General features: G+C 35.3%; 2 protein-coding genes and 1 long non-coding RNA gene across 3 annotated transcripts in view; 2 read left to right on the forward strand and 1 right to left on the reverse strand.

The window, feature by feature from the left end:
* LOC138691183 (juvenile hormone esterase-like) overlaps positions 1-9122 on the forward strand; it is a 68419-nt gene extending 59297 nt beyond the window's left edge. Inside the window, exons 7-10 of the mRNA XM_069812961.1 lie at positions 1835-2013; positions 2621-2771; positions 5568-5697; positions 8519-9122. Coding sequence (XP_069669062.1) covers positions 1835-2013; positions 2621-2771; positions 5568-5697; positions 8519-8666 — 608 coding nt within the window. The 3' untranslated portion in view covers positions 8667-9122. The remainder of the gene's footprint in view (positions 1-1834; positions 2014-2620; positions 2772-5567; positions 5698-8518) is intronic.
* Positions 1009-22885, reverse strand: LOC138691185 (uncharacterized). Its single transcript, XR_011329761.1, has 2 exons — positions 22682-22885; positions 1009-1170 (listed from the first exon to the last, which is right to left on the reverse strand). It is a non-coding gene; the product is annotated as an uncharacterized lncRNA (long non-coding RNA).
* The window catches only part of bchs (WD repeat and FYVE domain containing 3 bchs), a 137415-nt gene continuing 130970 nt past the window's right edge, over positions 17658-24102 (forward strand). The window contains exons 1-2 of the mRNA XM_069812959.1: positions 17658-18020; positions 18231-18448. Coding sequence (XP_069669060.1) covers positions 18245-18448 — 204 coding nt within the window. The 5' untranslated portion in view covers positions 17658-18020; positions 18231-18244. The remainder of the gene's footprint in view (positions 18021-18230; positions 18449-24102) is intronic.

The following is a 24102-nucleotide window of genomic DNA, read 5'->3' on the forward strand; positions in this document are numbered from 1 at the left end:
GATATTCCTCGAAAGTTACAACATTTGGTTTTGTCCCTCTTTTTAAAAATAGGTACAATTATGGACTCCTTCCATTGTTCTGGTACAATTTCCTTTTCCCAAATAGCAAGTACAAGTTTATAAATTTCGCTATATAATGCACTTCCACCCTCTTGTATTAATTCTGCTGGAATTTGATCAATACCTGGAGACTTGTACTTTTTCAGATTTTCTATCGCAATTTCGACTTCTGAAAGCGTGGGTTCGGGTATAAATGGCTCAGCAGTTTGTATTTCAATTTCGTCCCGATCATTTCTATTTGGCCTGTGTACATTTAGTAGTTGCGCAAAATAGTTTTTCCATCTGTTTAGGATTGATGGAGAGTCTGCAAGCAAGTCACCATTCTCATCCTTGATCACGTTTACCTTTGGCTGATATCCGTTCTTAAATTCCTTTATACCCTTATATAAATCTTGAATGTTTTTATTCTTACTATTTGTTTATATTTGGGCTTGGAAAGAGTAAATTAAAACGTGGATAAAACAAATTAAAATTTAAAAAAAATTACTCAGGATACTTTGGAATCAATATTTTCAATTACTCTGCCACCAAAGACGTCAGCAGTCGCAGGCAATGAAGTCCGAAATGTATGATCTGAAACGCCCATGCATTCGTTCTTCAGTCAACTGAAGAAAAAATAGTTCCTAAATTACGGGTACATACTGGGCAGCTTTCATTGTTAGACACGTTCACAATTTTAATTTTCAAAATAATCGTACTCAGCCTTGTTCATTCATCCAATTTATACTGATGCATAAGAGCATGTGTGCATCACGTCAGTCCGCCAACTGCATGGGTACAGGAGTGTCAGCGGGCAAATGGTGTGTTCCTGCACCGATGGTGCTCCTGAAAGCAAGCTCCCAATAAAATTATAGCCTACTCCATATTTTGAACTCGTAAATCATTTAATGTTGATAAGATGTTGAAATGATTATGGATTTGTGAAAGGAAAAGTATTTACATCTCTCATCATGTGTCAAGTAAACTCTTGAAAAAGTTTACTCGTTTTTATTCACACCACCCAAAGTGTCAGTTTCCGATCAATTTGCATGTTTTCGATTACCCATGTTTCTCGTTTATCCGTGCATTTGTAGGACCATATATTCCAGTACCCAGATCTTCGGAAGTATGCTGTAAATACAAAAATTAATAATCAAATACATTCATTGAATTTGCAAATCAATAATCATGGCAAAATGAGTTCTTCAAATAGCACAAAGGAATAAATCTTCTTCATTTTTATATGAATAAAACGAGGGATTGGAACAATTATGCAGAATAAATTGTTGCATTCCTTGCATCAATTCATTGTACTGTTCCTCATCTCTGTCTATTTCACTTTCGCTCCTGATGCTGCCAACCTTCACCAACTACATTTTCTTTTATAGATGTACCTGGAACAATAGATACTTGGTACGTACGTAAATATCGTCTCTCACTTTAAATTACTTTCAACATTGTTCTTTGTCTGCTTCTGTAATACATATCCAGCAAAAAGACTATCCAGATGGTACCGGTATGCAATATTATTTCCTATACACTATCACTTGTATTTATTTTTTTCGAAACATCAGGGACAGTTGCTGACAACCATTTTCAGATATTATTTAAAATAACAAGGGAATAGTTTTCATAAAAATATTAAATTGTCACTACCCAAGTGAGGCATCCAAATAATTAACTCAAACAGTCATATTTGTTGATGACAAATAACAGTACTCTAGTTATTATAAATTCTCGTCATGTATATATTGAATTATTGATCATGCCTTAATGTCTTGTATTAATCTTGTAGAGGTAATGATGAAGCCATCGATATTGAAGACATACGATGACAACTTTGAAATTCTGGTTCCCAAATTCCTCAAGCTGGAAAGAAACTCAAAGAAATCGAAAGAAGTAGCTCAGAAAATTAAGAAATTTTATTTTGGAGATAAGCCTGTTTCACAAGAAACACTTCTTGAGTATATTGATGTAAGTACTACAACAGAGACAGATACAAATCGAAATATTGTACACACTTGGTAGTATTAGAATTTTTTTGGTAGTATTAGAATTTTAAGGCATAAAAATTTACATAACAATTTCCATTTGCTTACTAGATAATAAATAAATATAACACAGACATGGAAATTCTACACATCCAATCAAAAAGCCAGAAACTAAACACACTAGAACAATACGAAATATACAGACACAGAAAAACACATCCAAATGAAATTCTCAACACACAACTCAATTTCAGAATACACACACTCTTTGACTCCACATTACACTACACGAACACACTCCCACAGAAAACAAAACCAAAGGCGCCAAGACCAGCAACAACCAGTTCTGAAGATGGCCAATAGCAGGCCGAAACATGTTAACAGGTAATAAAAGTTAACATGTGGAAGACACATTATACGTTTTCCGAAGTGATATAATGTTAAAAGTTGTGTAATCAAGATGTAAAATAAGTATAGTAGGCCTAGAGTATACTGTAACTACAATTTATTGGTATTGATATTTTCGATATTATAGTATTGTGTCGTCCCTATATACAAATCTTGAATATATCCACCGAATTCCTTTACAGCTCAGTAGTGATATGTGGTTTGTGGCAAGAATCCATCAGACTGTGCGGCTACATTCTTCCAAGTCCTCAGCGCCCGTCTATTACTATCAGTTCACATTTGAGGGAAAACTCGGCTTCCTTAAGAAAGTAATGGGTGCAGACCGATTCACAGGTGAGCAAAATATCTGCAGCTGTTATAGTGACTCGGATAAATATATTTATGACTAGGGAACGGATTTCTAGCAGTGGCGTACAGTGCAATTTTATGTGAGGGAAGCTATAATATAAATTTTTATAAATAATTGATTAAATGGTGATCTTACTCGTATTAATTGTGTAAGCATGTGCGGCTTACAGCTGTTTCGGTGCTTTTTCACACCATCCTCAGAGCCTACTAGATCTCGGCGTCATTTCGAACTTCGCTGCCTGTTGTGTGGGTGTTGAAAAGTGTTGAAATATGGTGTCAAATAATGTGTGTGCTGACCTGTATTTATGTACTAGTTGACTTGTAGAGTTGTCTTGTTAATCCATGTTGAATCTTTCGTACACACACACTGACTGAGCTACACACAAGTATTTGTGTGCACTCATAGTTGAGTTCTGGCGTCTTGTCAGCTCATTTGAGTCGTGTGGATACAAAGGAAAAATTGTGACGGTGTCGTGTATAGTTCCTGGGATAGCTCAGTCGGAAGAGCGTTTGCGCGCTAAACGAAGGGTCCCGGGATCGATACCCGGCTCCAGAACAATTTTTCCCTGAAATTATTCGAAGCAATTGAAAGTTTGAAATGCTTAGTGCTCAAAGCTTAACTGTCATTTTCCGATCATTACTGGACAAAGACTATCAGTGTTAATGCCATATAACTCGTATGTACATTCTATATGTCTTAAGCTATGCATTGACAGTCTTGATTCATTTTCGACAAGAAAGTGACATCCATCATTCTTGCAGTGGACTCTTCATATATATATATATATATATATATATATATATATATATATATATATATTTGAAGGCCAAAGCAATTCTCACTTCTTTAGCAGCAAAATCTTCGATGTCCTGGGCACAGAAATCCTCATTACTGTAAATGGTTTCGAGTAATTTTTTCTCTATAGAATATGAATAACGCATCTGCCTCGACCAGGACAGACTCTCAGAGAAAGAATTTTGTGACATTTTAAGATTAGAGAATTCATAGTTCTCACGATTAAAATATAATTCCTGCAATAAATTTCTCCTTTTTCGCTTTATGAACAGGGGAAGTAATACTTCTCTTGACTTCCATGTATGGCACACCACTTTCTAGGTGCTAGGAAAGAAAGATTTAGAACTTCATAAAATACAGTTTAGGATTTTTAGGCGTTTATATAAAATTAACAATTAATAATTTTTTATTTTAGTACCAGAAAATATTCTATTTTAAGTGGAATTTATGTACAAAGAACTGGTGCTGACAATGAATGCTCCTGAACTGGAGAGTGAGATTCTATCAGTGAAATAGATTGATTGTTGATTGGTCAGTTTCAATTCTCATAATGGGGATGCACTGATGCAAACGCTACTTTGTAAGCTCTCGCCTAACCTGAACAAAATACCGTACAGTTTATGCTAGGATGGACTTTTCGGTTCCAGAAAATTAGTTAAAATCTTTTTCCCTCTCTTCTAAGACCAATATGGAACAAACTTGCCAGACCAATGTTTATCTGTAAAAGAATTCTTTTACATTTTAAATAGAATTTTTGTAGTTTTTTAGACATTTCTTCACTTTAATGTCTATATTTTTATTTTAAATATTGTAAATTTATTTCAACTCAACAACAATGTAACTTTATTATCTCAACAGTAGGATTTGCTCTCCACACAGTAACACATTATTCGTTAGTGCACTCCACTGACGACAATGACAATTTACTTGGACTATTACGAACAACAATGAACTTTTAATCTTAACTAATATTTACAAAGCACTATTTACAAATCAGAACTGTCAGTTCTCAGTTCACAGCTCGTTTGTCTTGGCTAGTTCTTCTAGCTCAGTCACTCACGTTCACAGAATCTCGAACCACAGACCTTCAGAGACGATCCGCTGAACTTCGAACTCAGGTCCCCCAACTGCGGTCCACTGCACTCGAACTCCGGGCTTCAGGCTCCACAGTTACGGACACAACTCAAGTCGCGCTCTGGTCTCGAAGCTGGCTTCACTGCTACACAAGACTGGCTTACTGACTGACTGACTTTAACAACATTGGCTTACTGACTGACTGACTTTAACAACATTGGCTTACTGACGGGCTGACGAGTTCTCGATATTTCGACTTCGACGGACTTCTCGGCCTCTCTAGGCAAGCAGAAGATGCGCGTGCAACCTCCCCTCGTCGCATCGCCCTTTTCCCTCTCTGCCGCGGAACAGTGTGTCGCAACCTCCTCTCTCCTCTCCCCGCCGCGCGCCGTGCCCCAGTGCTCCGTGGAGCCCGTGTCGACTCACGCGCGACCTGCTCTCTTGCGGGATGCTGGTCGTGAGTTCGAATCTCACGTCGCTGTCACAATATATACTTAAAAGTCGACCTGATTGGCGAGTTGGTATAGCACTGGCCTTCTATGCCCAAGGTTGTGGGTTCGATATCAGGCCAGGTCGATGGCATTTAAGTGTGCTTAAATGCGACAGGCTCATGGCAGTAGATTTACTGGCATGTAAAAGAACTCCTGCAGGACAAAATTCCGGCACATCCGGCAACGCTGATATAACATCTGCAGTTGTGAGCATCATTAAATAAAACATAACATTTATACTTAAAATACTAAAAGACGCTTTTCAGGCACAGACATAATTATTAGGCATTTATAGGCATAGCCTAAATAATGTAAATTTATTGAAATTTAATAAGTTGATACATTATTTGCTTTGACGTAGAATAGACCTTCATGGGAAACGTGCCATGCTGTATCCTTGTTTCATCTCTGTTGTTTAAGGAGTGTGCCATGCCGACGAGCTCGGATACTTGTTCTTTTCTCCACACTTGGATTTAGAGGTTGATGGAAAACCAGAAGAAAAGATGCGCTCACAGCTAGTCAAGATGTGGACTAACTTTGCTAAAACGGGGTGAGTAAAATTTTATTGCTACAGATTCCTCCCTGTATGCTTATCACAGCATAAGGTAACACAAATTAAACACTGGTTAATACAGTGCTACCGGTACCCATTTGTTTCACAACACTGTAAGGAGGCACTCTCTCGTCACCACTATATCACATTGAATCAAACTAATTAGTAATAGTTAGTCTTCAGTGAGCTTTAATTTAGTACCAGTAATATATCGCTGCATGTGAGTGTGTGCTTTTGAATCATGGCTCAAAGATTTCCTGAAGAATAAAGAATTGTAATTTGTAATAATTAAAAAAAAAAAAAAAGTTGTTGTTGTTTTCTAATGCCAGGCGTTTGACAATAAAGTCATTTGACCTCTTGCACTCCAATATTTTTCAAAGATATTATCATGACTAGCCACTGAAGCACAGATTTTGAGGTGTTCCGAATCCATTTCTTGGTTTGAGTTGCACAATGGGCAGTGAGGGGACTGATATATTCCCATTCTATGCAGGTGTTTGGCCAAACAATCATGGCCTGTTGCCAATCTAAATGCAGCTACAGACGATTTTCGTGGTAAATCGGGAATTAACTGTGGATTTTGATGCAGTGAGTTCCATTTTTTCCCTTGGGATTGAGTTATCAAATTTTGTTTGTTGAAGTCTAAGTATGTAGATTTAATAAATCTCTTCACAGCGTAATACGTAGATTTAGTAACAGGTCTGGAAGTAGCAGTGCTCCCCTTCTTTGCTAAAGCATCCGCATTCTCGTTTCCCAGGATTCCACAATGGGATAGTATCCATTGGAATACAATTCTTTTATTGAGTGATAGTAATTGAGAGAGCATTTTAGTTATTTCTGCTGCTTGAGATGAAGGCATGTGTTTAGAGACGATTGATAGAATAGCTGCTTTGGAGTCTGACAATATAACTGCATTCTTAAATTTATTGATGTGGCATAGAAGATTCCAAAAAAAAAAAAAAAAAAAAAAAGTGAGATGATTGCATGAGTATGATATGAGTGTAACAAAAGTTTCTGTAACAGTATGTTAAAATTATTCTCTTGTTTAGTTTCCATTTTCTCAGGAACCATGACTAAATTTTATGGTGTAGGAGTTGGAACTACTTGACTGTGGTGTGATGCAATCCTTTATTAATAATTTGGCTAAAAATGTGATATTTACCATCAAATATTTGAAAAAAAAAACTAAAATTGTCACTGTACCAAAAACTTTTGTTACACTCTGTATTATTATTATTATTATTATTATTATTATTATTATTATTATTATTATTATCATTATCATTATCATCATCATCATCATTTTATTAATTTTGATACTGTAACAGTAATTTATTGATGGCAAAGGATATATTATATGGAGCTTCTGTTGTCTGTAAAAATCCAGATGTCTCTGTGATTTGTTTCAGTAATCATGGATTTAAGCGCACTGTCTATTGCAATTAATTCAAATCTGAAAACAGAGTGATAATCAAGTCACAGTGTAATACTGTGATTGCATTTTCTTGATCTTAGTGTTAATTTATTATTATTTTGTCTTTTAATGCTATGACTGAAAGTGACAGTATAGCTCCACTACCTATATGACATTTATCATCTTTATTATCAGCAGTATACCTTTAATTGCTTCTCTTTTGACAATGTTTATTATGGTACCCTAATGCTAACTGCTTGAGATATTCTGGTTGCTCATTTTTATTATCTGATTGTCCTAAAGTTGGATGGAAATGTACTACGTCTGGAAGACCTTCCTATTGCATGACAGGGTTTACATTGAACGTGTTCATTACCTCATCTGAATATATATTGTATTTGTATAACATGCTGAATGCAGATTCTTTCTTTAACTTTTGATTGCTTTTCCAACTTGTAAGAAATTGGAATGATCTGTTTCGATCATTATAGCTCTTGATTTGGCATATTTATTTATCATCTTTGTTTCCTCCTCATGTGTAATGGTGGCATATCAGAAATTATAATCCTTAATTAAAGGTATTTAGAAACAAATGGCAACACCCTGTGTGTGCCCTTATGAAGCTGAACACAAAATAATAATACTTTTATGACAATATGAAAGAAATCTGATAATTTATCTGTCATGAATTATAACAGATATTAGGTGTCATAATAGTACATTATGCAACGAGCCAATAATGGTAGTAATTAAGACGCAAGTATGATTGTTTATGAAACGAGCGCAAGCAAGTTTAATAATTTTCATACGAGCGTCTTAATTACCATTATAGGCAAGTTTCATACGACTTTTTATGCTCGACCATATTTCTAACTTGAAAGTATTGAAAATTAGGTCTTTTTATGGTTATGTGCGAACTGACCTGAATTGTGAGATGTGTGCAGACGCGAAAGTATTGATTTTTTCCGAGGCCGAATGTCATTGACCTTGGCACAGAATAAGAATGAACATTAGTCTGATATAACCTGGAAATTGATTTAGAATTGAAAAACGAGATGACAAATTGAATTTATTTGAATATTATTTACAATTAACGCTAATTATTATAGTAACAGAACATAACCTTCTGCGACAGTATTGGATTTCCAGCCTCCGTGACTTTTCGCTAATTGTCTGTCGATTGCATATCCGAGAATAATCGATATAACAGTACAAAGCTGACTTGTGATTGGCTGAAGACCTGTACTTTAATGAGTAGGTGTACTTTAATGACATGCATTAAAGGACTGCTACCAGGTGTATAATTACTACATTTCGGCATGGTCGAGCATAAAATTGTTTAAGAATCATTTTTCAAGGTATATTACATGTCTCCTTCATATACATAAGAAATTTTTGTTTCAGAGATCCGTCACCAAAGGAGGTGAAGTGGGAACCAATAACAGAAGAAAAGCCATATTATTTGAACATTGATATCGAATCAAGCTTAGAGCAAAATTTGTTCAAAGAAAGAATGTCTTTCTGGGATGAACTTATAAAAATGTGCCATTAATTAAAGGAACACGTGATCCTACCTAATACCAGAAGAGTATCATGAGTGAAATAACCAGAAGAAAATTTTAATTGAAAATTAAATGTGTTGGAAGCTAAAAAATATAAACTATCGCGTTAAAAATTCTGAAAAACAAATTACAAGTATCCGGAGAAATTGACAAGATGACTACTGGGTAAATTTATTCATTCCTTACTTTCAACGAGTTATTTTTATTGATGAATTGTATGGCTGGAAGAATCTTATTCATCCAACAATATATTGCACGTACATCATCTGTGATACAGCTAAATAGATAAATCACTTTACTATGATGTACCGAAGTACATTCATTGTTTCGGTATGAGGTTTATTTGACCATAAATTGGTAATAATTTTATGTATTCATTCCAGTTTGTAGCTATTCTTTTAATGGAATGTGAGATGAAAAAATACATATTTTGTAAATTATTCATACTACCGTGTAACTTTTAATTTTTGGTATACTTCATGGCCATACTTCAGGAAATAATTTAGTAAGTTTATTCCCATTTTCCTGACTTTTTTTTACAATAACTCCTTTTTGGAAGGTACAGAATGAAAAGAAACAATTACAGGTACCTATCTTCTTCCTCTGTCATAATAGTTTCAAGTTAAAATAGTTTTCCATTGTCATAAAAAAACCGTAAATAGTCTTTTTTACGTATTGGACTTGAAAAATGTAAAATCTCATAAAAATATGCAGTAACATTATATACACAAATGCTCTTTATTTTGTTTGGAAAAGTAAAATAAAACTTTTACTCTTTTTATTTAATTTACATTGGTTTCGTAACGTGTAGAAAATATATTTTATAATCCTAAATTTGGAAAATTCTAAAAAAAATTGCTCAGTTACCACAGCAAATTTTTAATTGAAAATATAGGCCTACCATTTAAAGTATGGCAAAAACGCATAACATTAAAATATCTGTGAACTGAAATAGTTCATTTTCTCCCTAACTTGCAATGAAACTAAGAAAATAGTTTTATAGTGTCAATTTTGGATATCTACAGCAAAACCCTCTTAAGTTGGACCTGTTAAACCGGATATTGTTTAATCCAAACAAGTGTTCTGAAGAAATAACATTTGCTATATAAAACTGTAAAACAAATTAAATCACAAATTCCAAGTTTTGAGTAGAGCAAAATCGAACTTTGAAATTAGATCTAAAACCATTATGATGAGCTGGAAACCTAAAGTTCTACATTATTATGAAAGAGGATAGACATATACCCTTTATATCATCTGAAGAAGTAATTTTTTTATATTCACATAGAGGTCATAACTCAAAACCACCTATATCTGACTTATGGCCTTTTTATCGCGCACCATAGAATGGTTATTGAGATGGACATGGTGGGTCACAATAAAAATTGTTATTTAACACATTAGTAGGATGTAAAGGTTCTCTGGCAAGGCCCAAAATGTTTTGTAATGCTGAAGAAACATAACAAGGAGAATGTTGCCGCCATTATTATTGTACAGTGAAACCTGTTCAAATCGGAACCTGAATAATCCGGAATCCTGTCTATTTCGGAACAGTTTATTGGTCCCGGCGAAATTTGTATGTATTATGTGTAATTTTTCCTGAATAAAACGGAAACTGTCCAACGTGGAAACGGAAACTGTCTGCTACTGTTCAAAATGGAAACAATATTTTGGACACACTATATTTTGTAACTATATTTTGAAACAGCGTGTAATTTCAAGGAATATACGAAATATGTAGGTCACTAAGATAAAAACAAGTTTTCTTTGCAAAATTTTAGAGGGTACGAGGGTGTGTTGGCCTGTCGGTCATAAATTTTATTACCCTGTTGACTAGGCAGACCAGTCCCTTCAAAGATTTTCAATGCTTCACACCCGTATACTGTCGTAGCTAGACAGAGCGCAAGTGTAGTGATTTCCTGGTAAAAAAAAGTTGCGTAAAATGTGGCATTAACATTAAGTGATGAAGTAAAAGTTATCGAGATAAAGGAAAATTAGAAACAAAGTCTATGTGAATTAATGTTGAAGTTCAGTGGAAAACTCAGGTGTGACACTTTGAAAATTAAAGATCATAATGAGTGAGTGGCTTGCGGCCGATATTGGTAACAAAAAAGAAACCAGAAAGCAACTGTTTATGTGAAAATAAATGAACTGTTGTGGGAGTGAGTTCTTCATGACCTTTCAAAGAACAAGCCAATTTCTGGATCTATTCTGCAAAGCAAGCTATTGAACTGGGGAAGAAATTAAATAAACCAGAATTCAAGGCTTCTAATAGATGGCTCCTAGTCCAGTTAATTAATAATGTGCAGTGATATGCAGTACAATATTAGAGTATAGTGTTAGATATTAAATAGATAGATAGATAGTGAAATTTGAAGGGCGCGTCAGCATCAATGGCTATTTGCACCCATGCCTATTGTTTTTCTTTTTGTGTGGTGAAATTACATTATTGTATAACTAAAATTCACACTGACTAAAAACTTTGACACATTAAAACACACTAATATTGGACGGACAAGGTGACTCCTGATATAAAATAACATTAAAACGAACACGTAGTAGTCCCAAGATAATGTGAGACAATCATAAAATATAAAACAAACACTGCTACAAGAAATATGTGGCAATGTTTTATAACAACAATAATTAAAAATCGGATGTATAAGGTCCGAGTAATAAGGTGTATTAAAAGAAATGTAACTAAAATAATCTCCAGATGTAAAGGGTCTGGAGAAGAAATAACAATGGGCTAAATAAATAGAATGAAATTAGTAAACTTTAGTAATGTTTAATGACTAATGAGTGAGTTACGATAATATTTATACAGAAAATGAGATTTTAATCAAGATGATTCACCAACGGAATAAGCGACAGAAAGCTGATTTAATGTGATTAGTGTTAAATGGAATATTTTGTACTTCTTGCAATTTGCGGCATGCCATTTTGTTTTTCATTTATATGAATGACAAAATATTCCATTTTAATGTCACACCTGAATAATACAGAAACCTGTCCACAACGGAAAAAAAATTAGGACCATGTCACTTCCGTCTTGAACAGGTTTCACTGTATTAGGTACTGCTTTAATTCTTTTAATTTGTTTTCATGAGTGTCGCAAGAACAGCAAAAACGTTATTCATTATTTACGTTTTTTAAATTGTGTGTGTATATATATATATATACCGGTAATTTTTTCTTCATATTTATTATCATCATACGGCTTTCAGGTAACAGTTTCCCTCAAATTTCTGGATATGGTCCACCATTACCTTTCATTACATTCAATCACATATCCTAATACATTTCTCCTATCATCTATATCAAACAAGACTAACAGCGCCCGCAAAGCCGAAAGCCCGCACGACAGTGTTGTATACGTCGCGTCGTTGACGTAAAGACTGCTTGTGAGTGTTCCGAGACGTCGAGATTGATCACTCCCGAAATCCCGAAGATCAAGCAGCCTTGAATCACCACAGTTGTTTATACCTGATTGAACTTTTATCTACTTTGGCAACTGTTATATATGTATAAACATTCAAGTAGCCTATTTGAAACGTCATCTTTACCTTTCGTGTAAAATAATCCGTTCCCCAGTCTTCATTTAATTACTAGGCCCTTATTAAAAGGCTAGAAATGTTCTTTTCATATGTTTTAGATCAAGTGTGCAATCTCAAGTAAAAAGATATTAACATTATGTTTAATGTTTCTTAGAAATGCAAATTTATTTGAGAATTGTTTTTTTTTTTCTGTTTATATATTGAACCAGAACACTTTGATAACTATGATGATACTGTTCTGTTTTGTATTTTTGTCTCATTTAAACATTTATAATGTTATTTATTTGAATGATGTGTGTTATTCAAGTTTCGAAATCTTTCCACGCCGACCAAATGCTATTTCGAGACTGATGAGCGAGACTCGAAGCGCACGAGAATGACGAGACGAGACTCGAAAGACAAATGCAACGAACTCAGCGAGCGAGAGCGGCAGTTAGTTTTGCTCATCTCTAGTGTAAATATAGGTGATATGAACATAGTATCAATGGACGTATCGTCCTGGAAACCTCATCAGTACGTGTCATATTGGCTGAATGGCAGTGGCGGCTCCTGCGTATTTCTTAAGAGGAAGAAAGAAGTTAACAGCACGAAATGATACCTTCTTGAATAAAACATGCTACAAATTAGCCTACATGCATACATTTAAGACCAGGTAGTGTTGGGGTTGGCCTTCCCTTCTGTATAGCAATAATCTATTCTTGTAAACGGAGTTTCCTAAATTTTACAAAATATATTCTGTTTTCACTTCCATTCATTATTGAATAATTGCACAAATTAACAATTACAAGGAAATTCACAACCTCGCAGCATTTCTCACGCACAATACAGCATCACACGTGTTGGAAGAGACTGTAGCTACTAACATGTAATCGGAACCGTTTTACGGAAATGGGAATGGGAAATAATCTGAAGAAAGCGAGGACACTGCGCCCAACCACGTGGTCTGTGTTGCACATGTACATTTTACAAGATCAGTATCACATGCTTTTGAAGAATGTCAGGTCTTGTGGCTGTTGCCCTGTCTAGTAGACAATGAATGGAAGTGAATTTCAGGGGCCAAAAAGATCTGCGATACTAACGTAGAACAAACTACTTCCTCTTTGTTTTATATAAACCCAACTTTAACTTCCAAATATCCGTGAAAGATTCAAACCATGAATAGTAGCCTATATAAAGTGCAATGAATAATATTTATTTATAATTAAAAAAAAAAGTTTATATGCTATCTTTCATACCTTTGCGTTAAAACTGTTTTTATTGTGTCTCCTCCTAGATGTGTTATAGTCTGGTTGAATTCAAAATCGTTAGATGGCAGCGGTAGCGAGCTTGCTGCATGACCAGTCGGTTTCTATTTCCCGCCCATGCGCTGATTCAGAGGAGGATCTCCTCCCTATCCGTTCATTTACTTGCTTTAAAAGTCTGCTTCTTTCTCTGGCCGCTAGTGCGCTGTTGTCTATGTGTGTTAACTGCAGTAAAGGAGGAATGGATTGACTTTCCTCTACACAAACAATCTCGCATCTTTCTCACAGTTTTCTAGCAGCACATGAGCGCGCGTCGTTTAAAACTCGATCAACCGAGGTTTTCTTATAGCTGAGAACTTAAAAATTATCGAATCTTCCTCGAATTTCAGGGCACATATTTTATTTGGTATTTACTTTCAAAAGAAAAAAAAAATGTGAGGAGGACGTTCCTCCCTTCCCTCCCCCGAGGAACCGCCACTGCTGAATGGTCAATGCACCTGCCACGAATTCCAGAGGACGATGGATCGAGACTACCTCAAGTAAGTAAGTTATAATAAACTTAAAACACTTTCTTAGTTAAAACATTAACATTTTAACTGAGAAAGTTTAAAGAAGTGTTAACATGAACATAAGAAACAATTAGCCTATAATAAACATTTACAATTAAATGTACATTGTGATTATGTACAGAAATATACTACAGAGTGTCCGACAAGTCCCACACCATAGGCTCGGTGAGAACTTCCGTACAAGTATAGAACGTCGCACTGCTATGGTATGGATGATGATGAATTGTGATTTAATAATAGCGAAATTAGTCCGAAGACCAACGCCGAAAGTTACCCAGCAATTCTGCTTCAATTGGTTGAGTGAAAACTCCGGAAAAAATCCCAACCAGGATTTGAGCCAAGGTCCGCTTATTCCACGGTCAGACCTGCTAGGTAGTCGTTACTCCACAGTGGTGGACTCGAAGTTATGCTTACCCCTCATTTGTGGAAATTAAATGGAATATAAAAATCTTGACACCAAATGGTAGAAAGGAAGAAAAAAAAGAAAGTACCCAAGGAAGGGAGGAAGGAACTAAGGAAGGTGAATAGAGTACGAAATACGGTACATAGCCTACAGGTACACACTTTTTTACAATTATTATGTACTTTTGACTTTATTGGCACTATCCAACGACATGGTAGTGGACAGACAAAAAAATAACTGTAATGGAAGGGCAGTGGAGTAAAAGTAACAAAAAGAATGAACGAAAGTAAAGAAATAAGGAATATTCATTAATCATAGTGGACTGCGGAGGCCTTGGACCGGGCGAGAGTTGCCGCACTTACTGCCAGATTTACATGTAAATACTAGACTAAACGGCATTTCGGAAGGCGGTCGGCTGCTATATGCGCCGTAGCATTTCTAGCATGTGACGTCAGAAGCTTGTACAGTAGAACCAATCACAATCAGTCTATAACAAGTACTTCTCGAGTTCGTTTGTTCACGTGTGAGTGTTTCAATACATTGAATAAAACTAACATTTACTGTGTGTGTAAGATAAACAAATGGAAGGGGAGACTGTAAAAAGACAAGTATTGCACGGGAAGGCGCGGAAAATAGTGTTTAAAGTATATAATTATTTTAAAAACGTTGACGGGCAGAACGCTGCCGGCCATCTTGATGCTGGCTGCAATGTTGCCAACACGCAAGAAACGACTGCAGAAGTATGTGATGTAGGACTGAGAACCGTGCAAAGAATATTGTTAGTGAACATTGTTTGGTGTCATGTTTACAGTAATCAACGGCTAAGGTCATTATTGTCTTTTGATAGTTTAAATTCTCTCCTGCACTATTTGTAATGCAGTATGATGTGGCAATGTTGTACGCTGCCTTGCTCTCACTATCTGTCTCTCTCGACGGAAACGCTAGTAGACTACCGCCTTCCAAATTGCCGTAGACTCTAGTAGAGTCAAAAAGTAACCGAACATGTGTAGATACCTGAGACCAATTACACAACACCATATTCAAAGTACGCCCTCTGAGTAATGGCACACTTCTGCAGGCGTCCATACCACTTCTCGAATGTTCCTGCAGTCCATTTTTGGTCACTTCCCGCAGAGCGCGCGTCGCATGAATTTTCACCTCTTCGGCAGACGCAAACCGCCGTCCCTTGAGTAGGGATTTGACGTTTGGAAATAGGTAGAAATCTGCTGGAGCAAGATCTGGAGAATATGGTGGCTGTGGATGGACAGTTATTTTGTGTTGTGCGAGGTTTTTCGCTTACTAAGAGCGACGGATGTTCTGGGGTATTGTCATGATGAAGACTCCAATTCTGTCCTTGCCATGAATTGGGTCTTTTTCATCGAACTGCATCACGACGACGTCGAAGAATTGACATTTCGATCCTCAAGAATAAACTCGAAATGTACGAGACCCTGGATAACGAAGAACACTTCAAGCATTACTTTCCCCTTTGATCGGTCGGCACACTGACTCTATACGCCTGGAGACTAGGCCACATACCATACAAACAAGGCAGAGAAGTTGCCTACAGAGCATGGCGTTGCCACCCGAAGTTCGGGTACTTTCTGACTCTACTGGTATATAGCTGGCAACATACGCGGAGAGAGAGAACAGTTTCCTTGGGGGGGGAGGGCAAAGAAAAACCATAGAATCTCCGTATAACGGGGTTATAGGGTACATTATTTACGTCCATCCTCCGTTATAGCTTGACCGTGGTACAGTATATCGGACTATGATCATTAATAAAGGTATTTTCGGGCGCATGTCTCTTACAGTGTTACATCCATATCCGCGATGTTTCGGACCGAGTTGTATAGGGCTTGAACTGTAGGTCTACTACAAATTATAACAGGGCATAACTTAAAACAATCTCCCTCTTTTTCTCTCTCGTACATAAAAACATGCATATATCAATAAAACTACGTAACAGTGCTAACAAAAACTTTTTATATGGAGTTTGCCTTCTTGAAGATATTACATGAAATGTAAACTCTAATTATTTTATTTAATCTCGTCTTTAAGTTTACGCATTATAGCAGGATCTCTATTTTTTTCTGCATTGTTCTGCAGTATGTTATTCATGTTTCTCCAAGTGGCGGCCTGAAAACCTGCAGACTTCTAACATATGAGTACAGGCTGTTACAAAAGAAACATTACAGTGCTCCCATTTCTCAAATGAGGTATAACAATTCCTGTACATTACAAGATTTAAAGTCCACACCTGTAGTGTAACGGTTAGCGCGTCTGGCCGAGAAACCAGGAGGCCCGGGTTCGAATCCCGATAGGTACAAGTTACTTGGTTGAGGTTTTTTCCGGGGATTTCCCTCAACCCAATTTGAATAAATGCTGGGTAACTTTCGGTGCTGGACCCCGACTCATTTCACTAGCTTATCACTGGCATTATCACCTTCATCTCATTCAGACGCAAAATAACCTGAGATATTGATACAGCGTCGTAAAATAACTGAAAAAAGACATTTAAAATAAATATTGTAGTCCGAACACATTATCTGAAGACATTAATTCGCCAATTTAAGCACAAAAACTTAATCATAAACAAAAGTGACAAAAAAATCTTTTGAATTCAGTATTTTCTAACATTAATAGAAAAAAAAAAAAAGTTGAGACAAATTTGGGGGGGGGCAGTGCCCCCCCCCTCAGGCTCCCCCCCCCCCTAACTTCCCCTATGGCTGGCTCTACCTCTATAGACGCACTGTATAATGATTTTAAGATGGCTACGATCACTGGGAGCAAAGTTGCTGCCTTAGGATTTCTACGTTTACTGATTTTAGAGCCGAGGGTTTATTGCTTTTTCTGTAGGTGAAATTGAATTGGCAAATAAATGTAGAATTTATTTCTTATAACAGAATATAACACCAACAAGTAATGCATTATTAATAGATAGTCACAATTTCAATCTTTGGTTCATCGTCAACGAGAACACCAATGCAACGTAGAAAGTGATTTTGTTTTATATTGTTCCAGTTATTACTTGTACGGCTTATAATATACTGAGCAGATAGAGCTACTTTCATAATATATAATTATAAACTATTAAATAAAATAAATTATACACAGTATATTTTACAAGTCAATATGAAATGTCTGACGTTTCGTTATCTACTTTGTTAATTCCTTGACTCTTGGTTCATTTCAGCTCACTAAAGGAATACAGCTACTTGTCAAATGTAGTCTGTCGTCCGAGTCAGTCGATGTTTTTCCCGACAAGATGGATATAATCAGCTGTGGTGTTGGGGAAAGTGGGCGTGTAGGAAAAAAATGTACATCATAATGTACGGCAAAAGAATACTGTACAACAGAAGACGACACAAATAAATACATTTTGTGTTCTTGATGCGTATGCAAGTGCCGTTAATACCATCGAGAAAACTTTAGATTGGTGGACTGGAGTGAACCTTGTCGTTAGGATAATAATATCTTGTCCATCAGGTGCTGTCAGTACAAAATTAGTTTGAAAAATGTGACTAAAGTGTGATAGTTTAGTACATTAATTATTACCACTGAATTAACCAAGGTAAGAGCATTGTCCTCTTTGGTAACACAGTTGTTTCTGCTTTCGCATTATCGATTCTATAAATCCAGTACGAGATTGTGTAAATGATAAGTTCAAAATACTAAGTTTCTGTTTATCGTTTTAAATTACAAATCTTACCATTGTACAGAGTGAAGGCATGGGGTTAATAGAATAATTAATTTTAGTCTTACGGCTTAATTTAAATTTCAGACGCAACAGTCGCTATGAACATCATGAGAAAATTTCGTGCAGGGGGGGCGTCTGCCCCCTCCGTATCACAAGATGAAGCCAACTCGAATCCACAGCACACAGCTTTAGGACTCATGCACCTTAAGAAGCTGTTTTCTGAATATAACCATCCACCACACCCTCTCAGTGAAAAGGAACGTGATGATAAACTCTACAACATGTTGCCTCTTTTTTGCAAGGTACGTAAATCGGAATATAATATATTGTCATGGAATATGACTGAAATTTTATTTGGTTACACAAAATTATATTATTGCGATACACCGAAGTACATATGATATTTCCGTGCAGAAATTCTGCGTTATCATATGATGAAGGATCTGTGGAGCGGAGAAAAATTCTCTCCGGCACCGGGATTTGAACCCGTGTTTTCAACTCTACGTGCTCTGTCATCGGAATTGGAATCTGGTGTGGCTTAGTGGATAGAGCATCAGCACATAGAGTTGAAAACCCAGGTTCAAATCCCGGTGCTGGAGAGAATTTTTCTCCGCTCTACCAACCCTGCATTACACAAAATGAAATCTTTAAGTATTTTATGTTGTACAAAACCTGAAATCATTATGCCATAGATTCAATTTGAAAAGGAGGGACTAGGCTGACATGTCATTAAGTATGGATTGCTTTTGTTTTAAGTCAGAGAAACATGATAATTTTGAAGGCACATCTATATTTATAAATGTCGTGTTTCTCAGAATTCGCACAAGAAGAGAGACTGAACAAATGGAAGTCATTATGATGGAAAAGATTAAGATTTATTACATTTCATATCTCTTGTTTGTACTGTATTTGGATTATAACACAAGTTTTCTTCGGAAAACGTATTATGTGTCTTTCATGTGTTAAATTTTATATTACCTTGTTAACATGTTTCGGCCTGCTATTGGCCATCTTCAGAACTGGTTGTTAAAAGTTTTCTATTGCATAGCGCGACTGTTATCATATTGGTTGGTAGGCTATAATGTGTTAACGTTCTCTCCCCATCCTCTTCAAAAACTAAACACTTATTGCAATGAGAAATGAAATTTCTGGTTCAGCTAAATAATTTTCGGTTATTCTATTTGATTCGAGATTCAAATATATTTGGATCATGAAGTTTGAAAATTTTTTCCAAGATTCGTTAAAAAAGTGCAAGATATTTTTCGAGGTCGTTCTAAAATCGAAATTATGCTGTAAATATCTCTTATGAAATTGAATTGACTCCTTCTAATAATAGTCTTTTCGGTTTAATGATGCATATAATTTCTTATTAAAGTCATCCTTACAAAAGACTGTTGTTGGTAGTGTTCATTAATGTAAGTGGGTAAAGAATTTGGAAAAGGCCATAGAAACAATTGGGAGTTTTTTGGAAAATAAAAATAATAAACAACAAACAGTTTTAAAATGTACTGTAGGCCTATAGGGTATATTTTCTTGTACTTAACAATAATACTGAACAAGACATGAAAGCGAAGGTATTTACATTAAAATAATTAAAGCAAACAGTAGGCCTAAGCCTAACACCCACAACTGGTGCAAGTTATGAAAAGCACCTCTCCCAATCAGAAGATACAGCACTGACTGAAACAATATGTTGAACAAGAATTACCACTCATTACAGCATCAAATGTAACACATATTACAAACATAATATACTCAGTGGACTGCTCAAATATCGAAGCAGAAAAAAAAATCATTAACGGCAGGTAGCAAGACCTATCATAAGATTATAAGAGTTCCACCAAATAGCACCAAAAGATCTCATAGAAAGTTATCCGCGATAAAATTGGTTAAGAATTTATAGAGATGACTCCTACAACTATAAAGTTTAAAGAAAGCAGAAGTATTCTTACCCATAAATTCTTTACACAATACGCCACTCTGGATATCAATGCAAACAAATTTGTCTAGGAACTTAATACAGTAGGCCTACAGCTAACTCTGAAATATATAATAAAATAAGCACACCAATAAAGAATGAAAGATACATAACATAATAATAGGCCATATCTAACTCCCAGGTAACAATATAGGCAATCACTAATTATAACTCCATCACACTAAGAGATCAGGAAGAGAAAAAGGAAATGGTTGGGTCACTGGCTGAGAAGAAACTACCTACTGAAGGATACACTGGAAGGAATGGTAAACGGGGCAGAAGAAGATATCAGATGATTATTTACTTAACTATTTGCAAATGGCTTTTAAGGAGCCCGGAGGTTCATTGCCACCCTCACATAAGCCTGCCATCAGTTCCTATCCTGAGCAAGATTAATCAATTCCTACTATCATACCTCACCTCCCTCAAATCTATTTTAATATTATACTCCCATCTATGCCTTGGCCTTTTCTAAGTTCATTTCCCCCCACAGAGCTCCCAACTAACACTATATGCACTTCTAGATTCACCCATATGTAGACCTACTACATGCCCTGCCCATCTCAAACGTCTGGATTTAATGTTCTTAATTATGTCAGGTGAAGAATACAATGCTTGCAGTTTTGCATTGTGTAACTTTTTCCATTCTCTTATAATGTCATCCCTCTTAGCCCCAAATATTTTCCTAAGCACCTTATTCTCGAACATTCTTAACCTCTGTTCCTCTTTCAAAGTGAGAGTCCAAGTTCCACAACCATACAGAACAGTCGGTAATATAACTGTTTTATAAATTCTAAATTTCAGCTTTTTCGGGAGCAGAGATATCAGATAAGTGTTCTGCCCGAGGGCAGGTCTTTCACTGCAAACCCAGCATTCTCCAATCTTTCCTATTTTCTGCCTTTCTCTTAATCACCGCATATGATCCATATATATTAATGTGGACTATCATCTGATGCTGAGTTTGCAATGAAAGACCTGCCCTGGGGCAGAACACTTGTGTATCACACCAAAAATAGCACAGGAGATAAAAACCAAAATAATAATATTTAAAGCAAGAGACATGAAAGTAATATTACAATAGATTTCTGCCCACGTAGGTTAGGATGGAAATGATACAGAAGATGTACTGGCAAAAAAAGAAGTCGGATGCCAACCTCTATGCATAAAAAAATAGAACTAAATGAACATACAGAAACATTAAAAAATTCTCCCAAGTAACAACAAACTTCCAGCTACGTAGAAACAGTAACTACAAGACAAACCATACAGCAAATACAAAATCAGACCCATCTCCTGCGTATACCAAGAACAGTTGTGGTAGAATCCTTCCGTATGTTGACGAAATTGGATTGCTTTCTTGGGCATCTCCACAGATTTAACTGGACTTCATTACTAGAATGTACTGATAGCGGCATCAAATTCAATTAAGAAGACATCCCTTAACTACAAAAAGGTTTGGCAACACAAAACCAGCCAGAAGAGACCTCAATGGACCACATTGGGATATTTTTTCATCATTTAATTTATTGTATTCCATAGATCTTACATTAACGTTGAAGCTTTAAGATGTGGAACAAGCCAAGATTTTACAACATTACAATTTTTGGCGAGATGAAGTGCAAATCAACTTCGCAATCACTATTAGAAAACATCAACAGCAATAATAATAATAATAATAGTAGTAGTAGTAGTAGTAGTAGTAGTAGTAGTAGTAAATAACAATAATAATAATAATAATAATAATAATAATAATAATAATAATAATAACGATGATAATAATAATAATAATAATAATAATAATAATAATAATAATAATAATAATAATAATCCATTTTGAATCTTGCGTACACTACTTTTAACACTTGAATATAATTAATTGATTAAGTGATCTAGTAGGCTCTGAGGATGGTGCGTGAAGCACTGAAACAGCTGTAAGCCGGACAAATCTTACATAATTAACACTAGTAAGTCCACTAGTTAATCAATTAATAATAATAATAATAATAATAATAATAATAATAATAATAATAATAAATAACAATAATAATAATAATAATAATAATAGTAATAACGATGATGATGATGATAATAATAATAATAATAATAATAATAATAATAGAACTAGTAATAATAAATAACAATAATAATAATAGTAATAACGATGTTGATGATAATAATAATAATAATAATAATAATAATAATAATAATAATAATAATAATAAAAATGAAAATAACAATAATGGATAGCATAAATTATAAATAAAATGTTTCTGCACAATAATTAGAATGCGGGTAGTTACTATACATATGTAGGATAGTTTGAAATAGGTGTCACATGCTTTTGAGTTGTCAAGAAACTTGAAAGTAAAACAAAAGATTAATATTAATTTTTTAGTATAAAAAATAAAAATTATGGTAAATTTTGAAGATGATTCCAGACTTCACGTTGAACATGGTGTGCTTGCATGGTAGCTTTTGTATGCATAGCAACAGTACACATGTTGGCCACATGGTGAATTGAGTTGATGCTAGTAATATGTGACGTCTATGTACTTACCCAAATTTAAGTAAGAATATGTTGAAACTGTGTGCTGTCCTTCTCTGTACATTTTTGACACCTGCTTATCATATTCTCCATCATTCTGTCAAATTCCCGTCGAGAAATTGAGGCAGTCTCCTGACGATTATCGATATTATGCTTGAGATCTTAGAAGGAACGTGGTTTGCCCTGTGCACTATCTTTCAGTGAACCCCAAAGATAAAAATCATAGGTCAGGTCGGGAGATCGAAGGAGTCACAAATTAATATAAAGACTCTGGCCTGGAACACTTAGTTTCTTATAAGGAAAAGTTTGTTGTATGAGCAGTAGTGGAATCCTATTGAAAGATGCATTATTTCGTTCCATCTCGCTCAGCTGTGCAGAAAAGGGGTGTAAGATGAGGTTCACATAACAGTGGCATTAATTGTTTCTTAAAAATGGTCCAACAATACTTTCCACACTCGTGGCATGTTATACATCAACTTTCTCATGTAGGTATAGGTTTTTATGAAGCTTCGACCCATTCACAAACTCAATATCAGTGTATAAGATGCACCTTGTTTTTCAGATCCATTTTCAAACAAAAAAGTGTGTCAAATATGGTAATTACTTTGCGTGTCGCAGTTTGTCGTAAATGAACAGGAATCAGTTTATATATTAATTCAAATTCCGTCCTAAATTTAAAGAGAATATCCATATGTGTAACTTAGTTACCATTGTGAAACTGCTACATAGAGAAATATTCATAGGATGAAGTCGTCAATACTTGGAACTGTGCAAAACATATCTTGAAAGATACGAATATAATTAGCTACACGATCTGCAAAAGAAAGAGAAACAGTTGACTACAAATTTGTAGCTGCATGACAGCTTTTCGAGTATATCGTCGCTGTTCCTCCAGTAACTCCTATGTGCAAAATATGAAATTTTTCAGTAGGAATAGAAAACACATTTATTCATCCTATGGTAGCCATACATAGGAGGCTGTGAATTCTTACATTTTCGAAACAAAGAAATATAATTACAAACAGGAGATTTTATTATTTGTTGTATCACTATTTAAGGTATTAATAGAGCAAAAATCTGAAAATCGATAAATTTGTCACATAGGAGTTATTGCAGGAACGACAACGATATACATACTTGTAGTAGGTAGGCTACACACAAGTCAGATATGAACATCTGTAGACATAAAACATTCAGTGAATGAAAACTAAAAAAAAGGTACAAAATAAAAACTCACTAGGAGAAGAAATAAAAACCGAAACAGAGCAAAGTTAATATTATCCTATATTTTATATCCTCTACTGCAGTTGTCAGAATTTTTTACATGTAAACCTAAAATATCTAAATATATCGAAACACATAGGCTACATATGAAAGTTAGCAGTGTTGAACATGTATGTAACAGTAAGTAAATTCGTACAGGACAGCTTATA

The sequence above is a fragment of the Periplaneta americana genome, chromosome 16, assembly GCF_040183065.1.
Source record: "Periplaneta americana isolate PAMFEO1 chromosome 16, P.americana_PAMFEO1_priV1, whole genome shotgun sequence".
NCBI lineage: Eukaryota > Metazoa > Arthropoda > Insecta > Blattodea > Blattidae > Periplaneta > Periplaneta americana.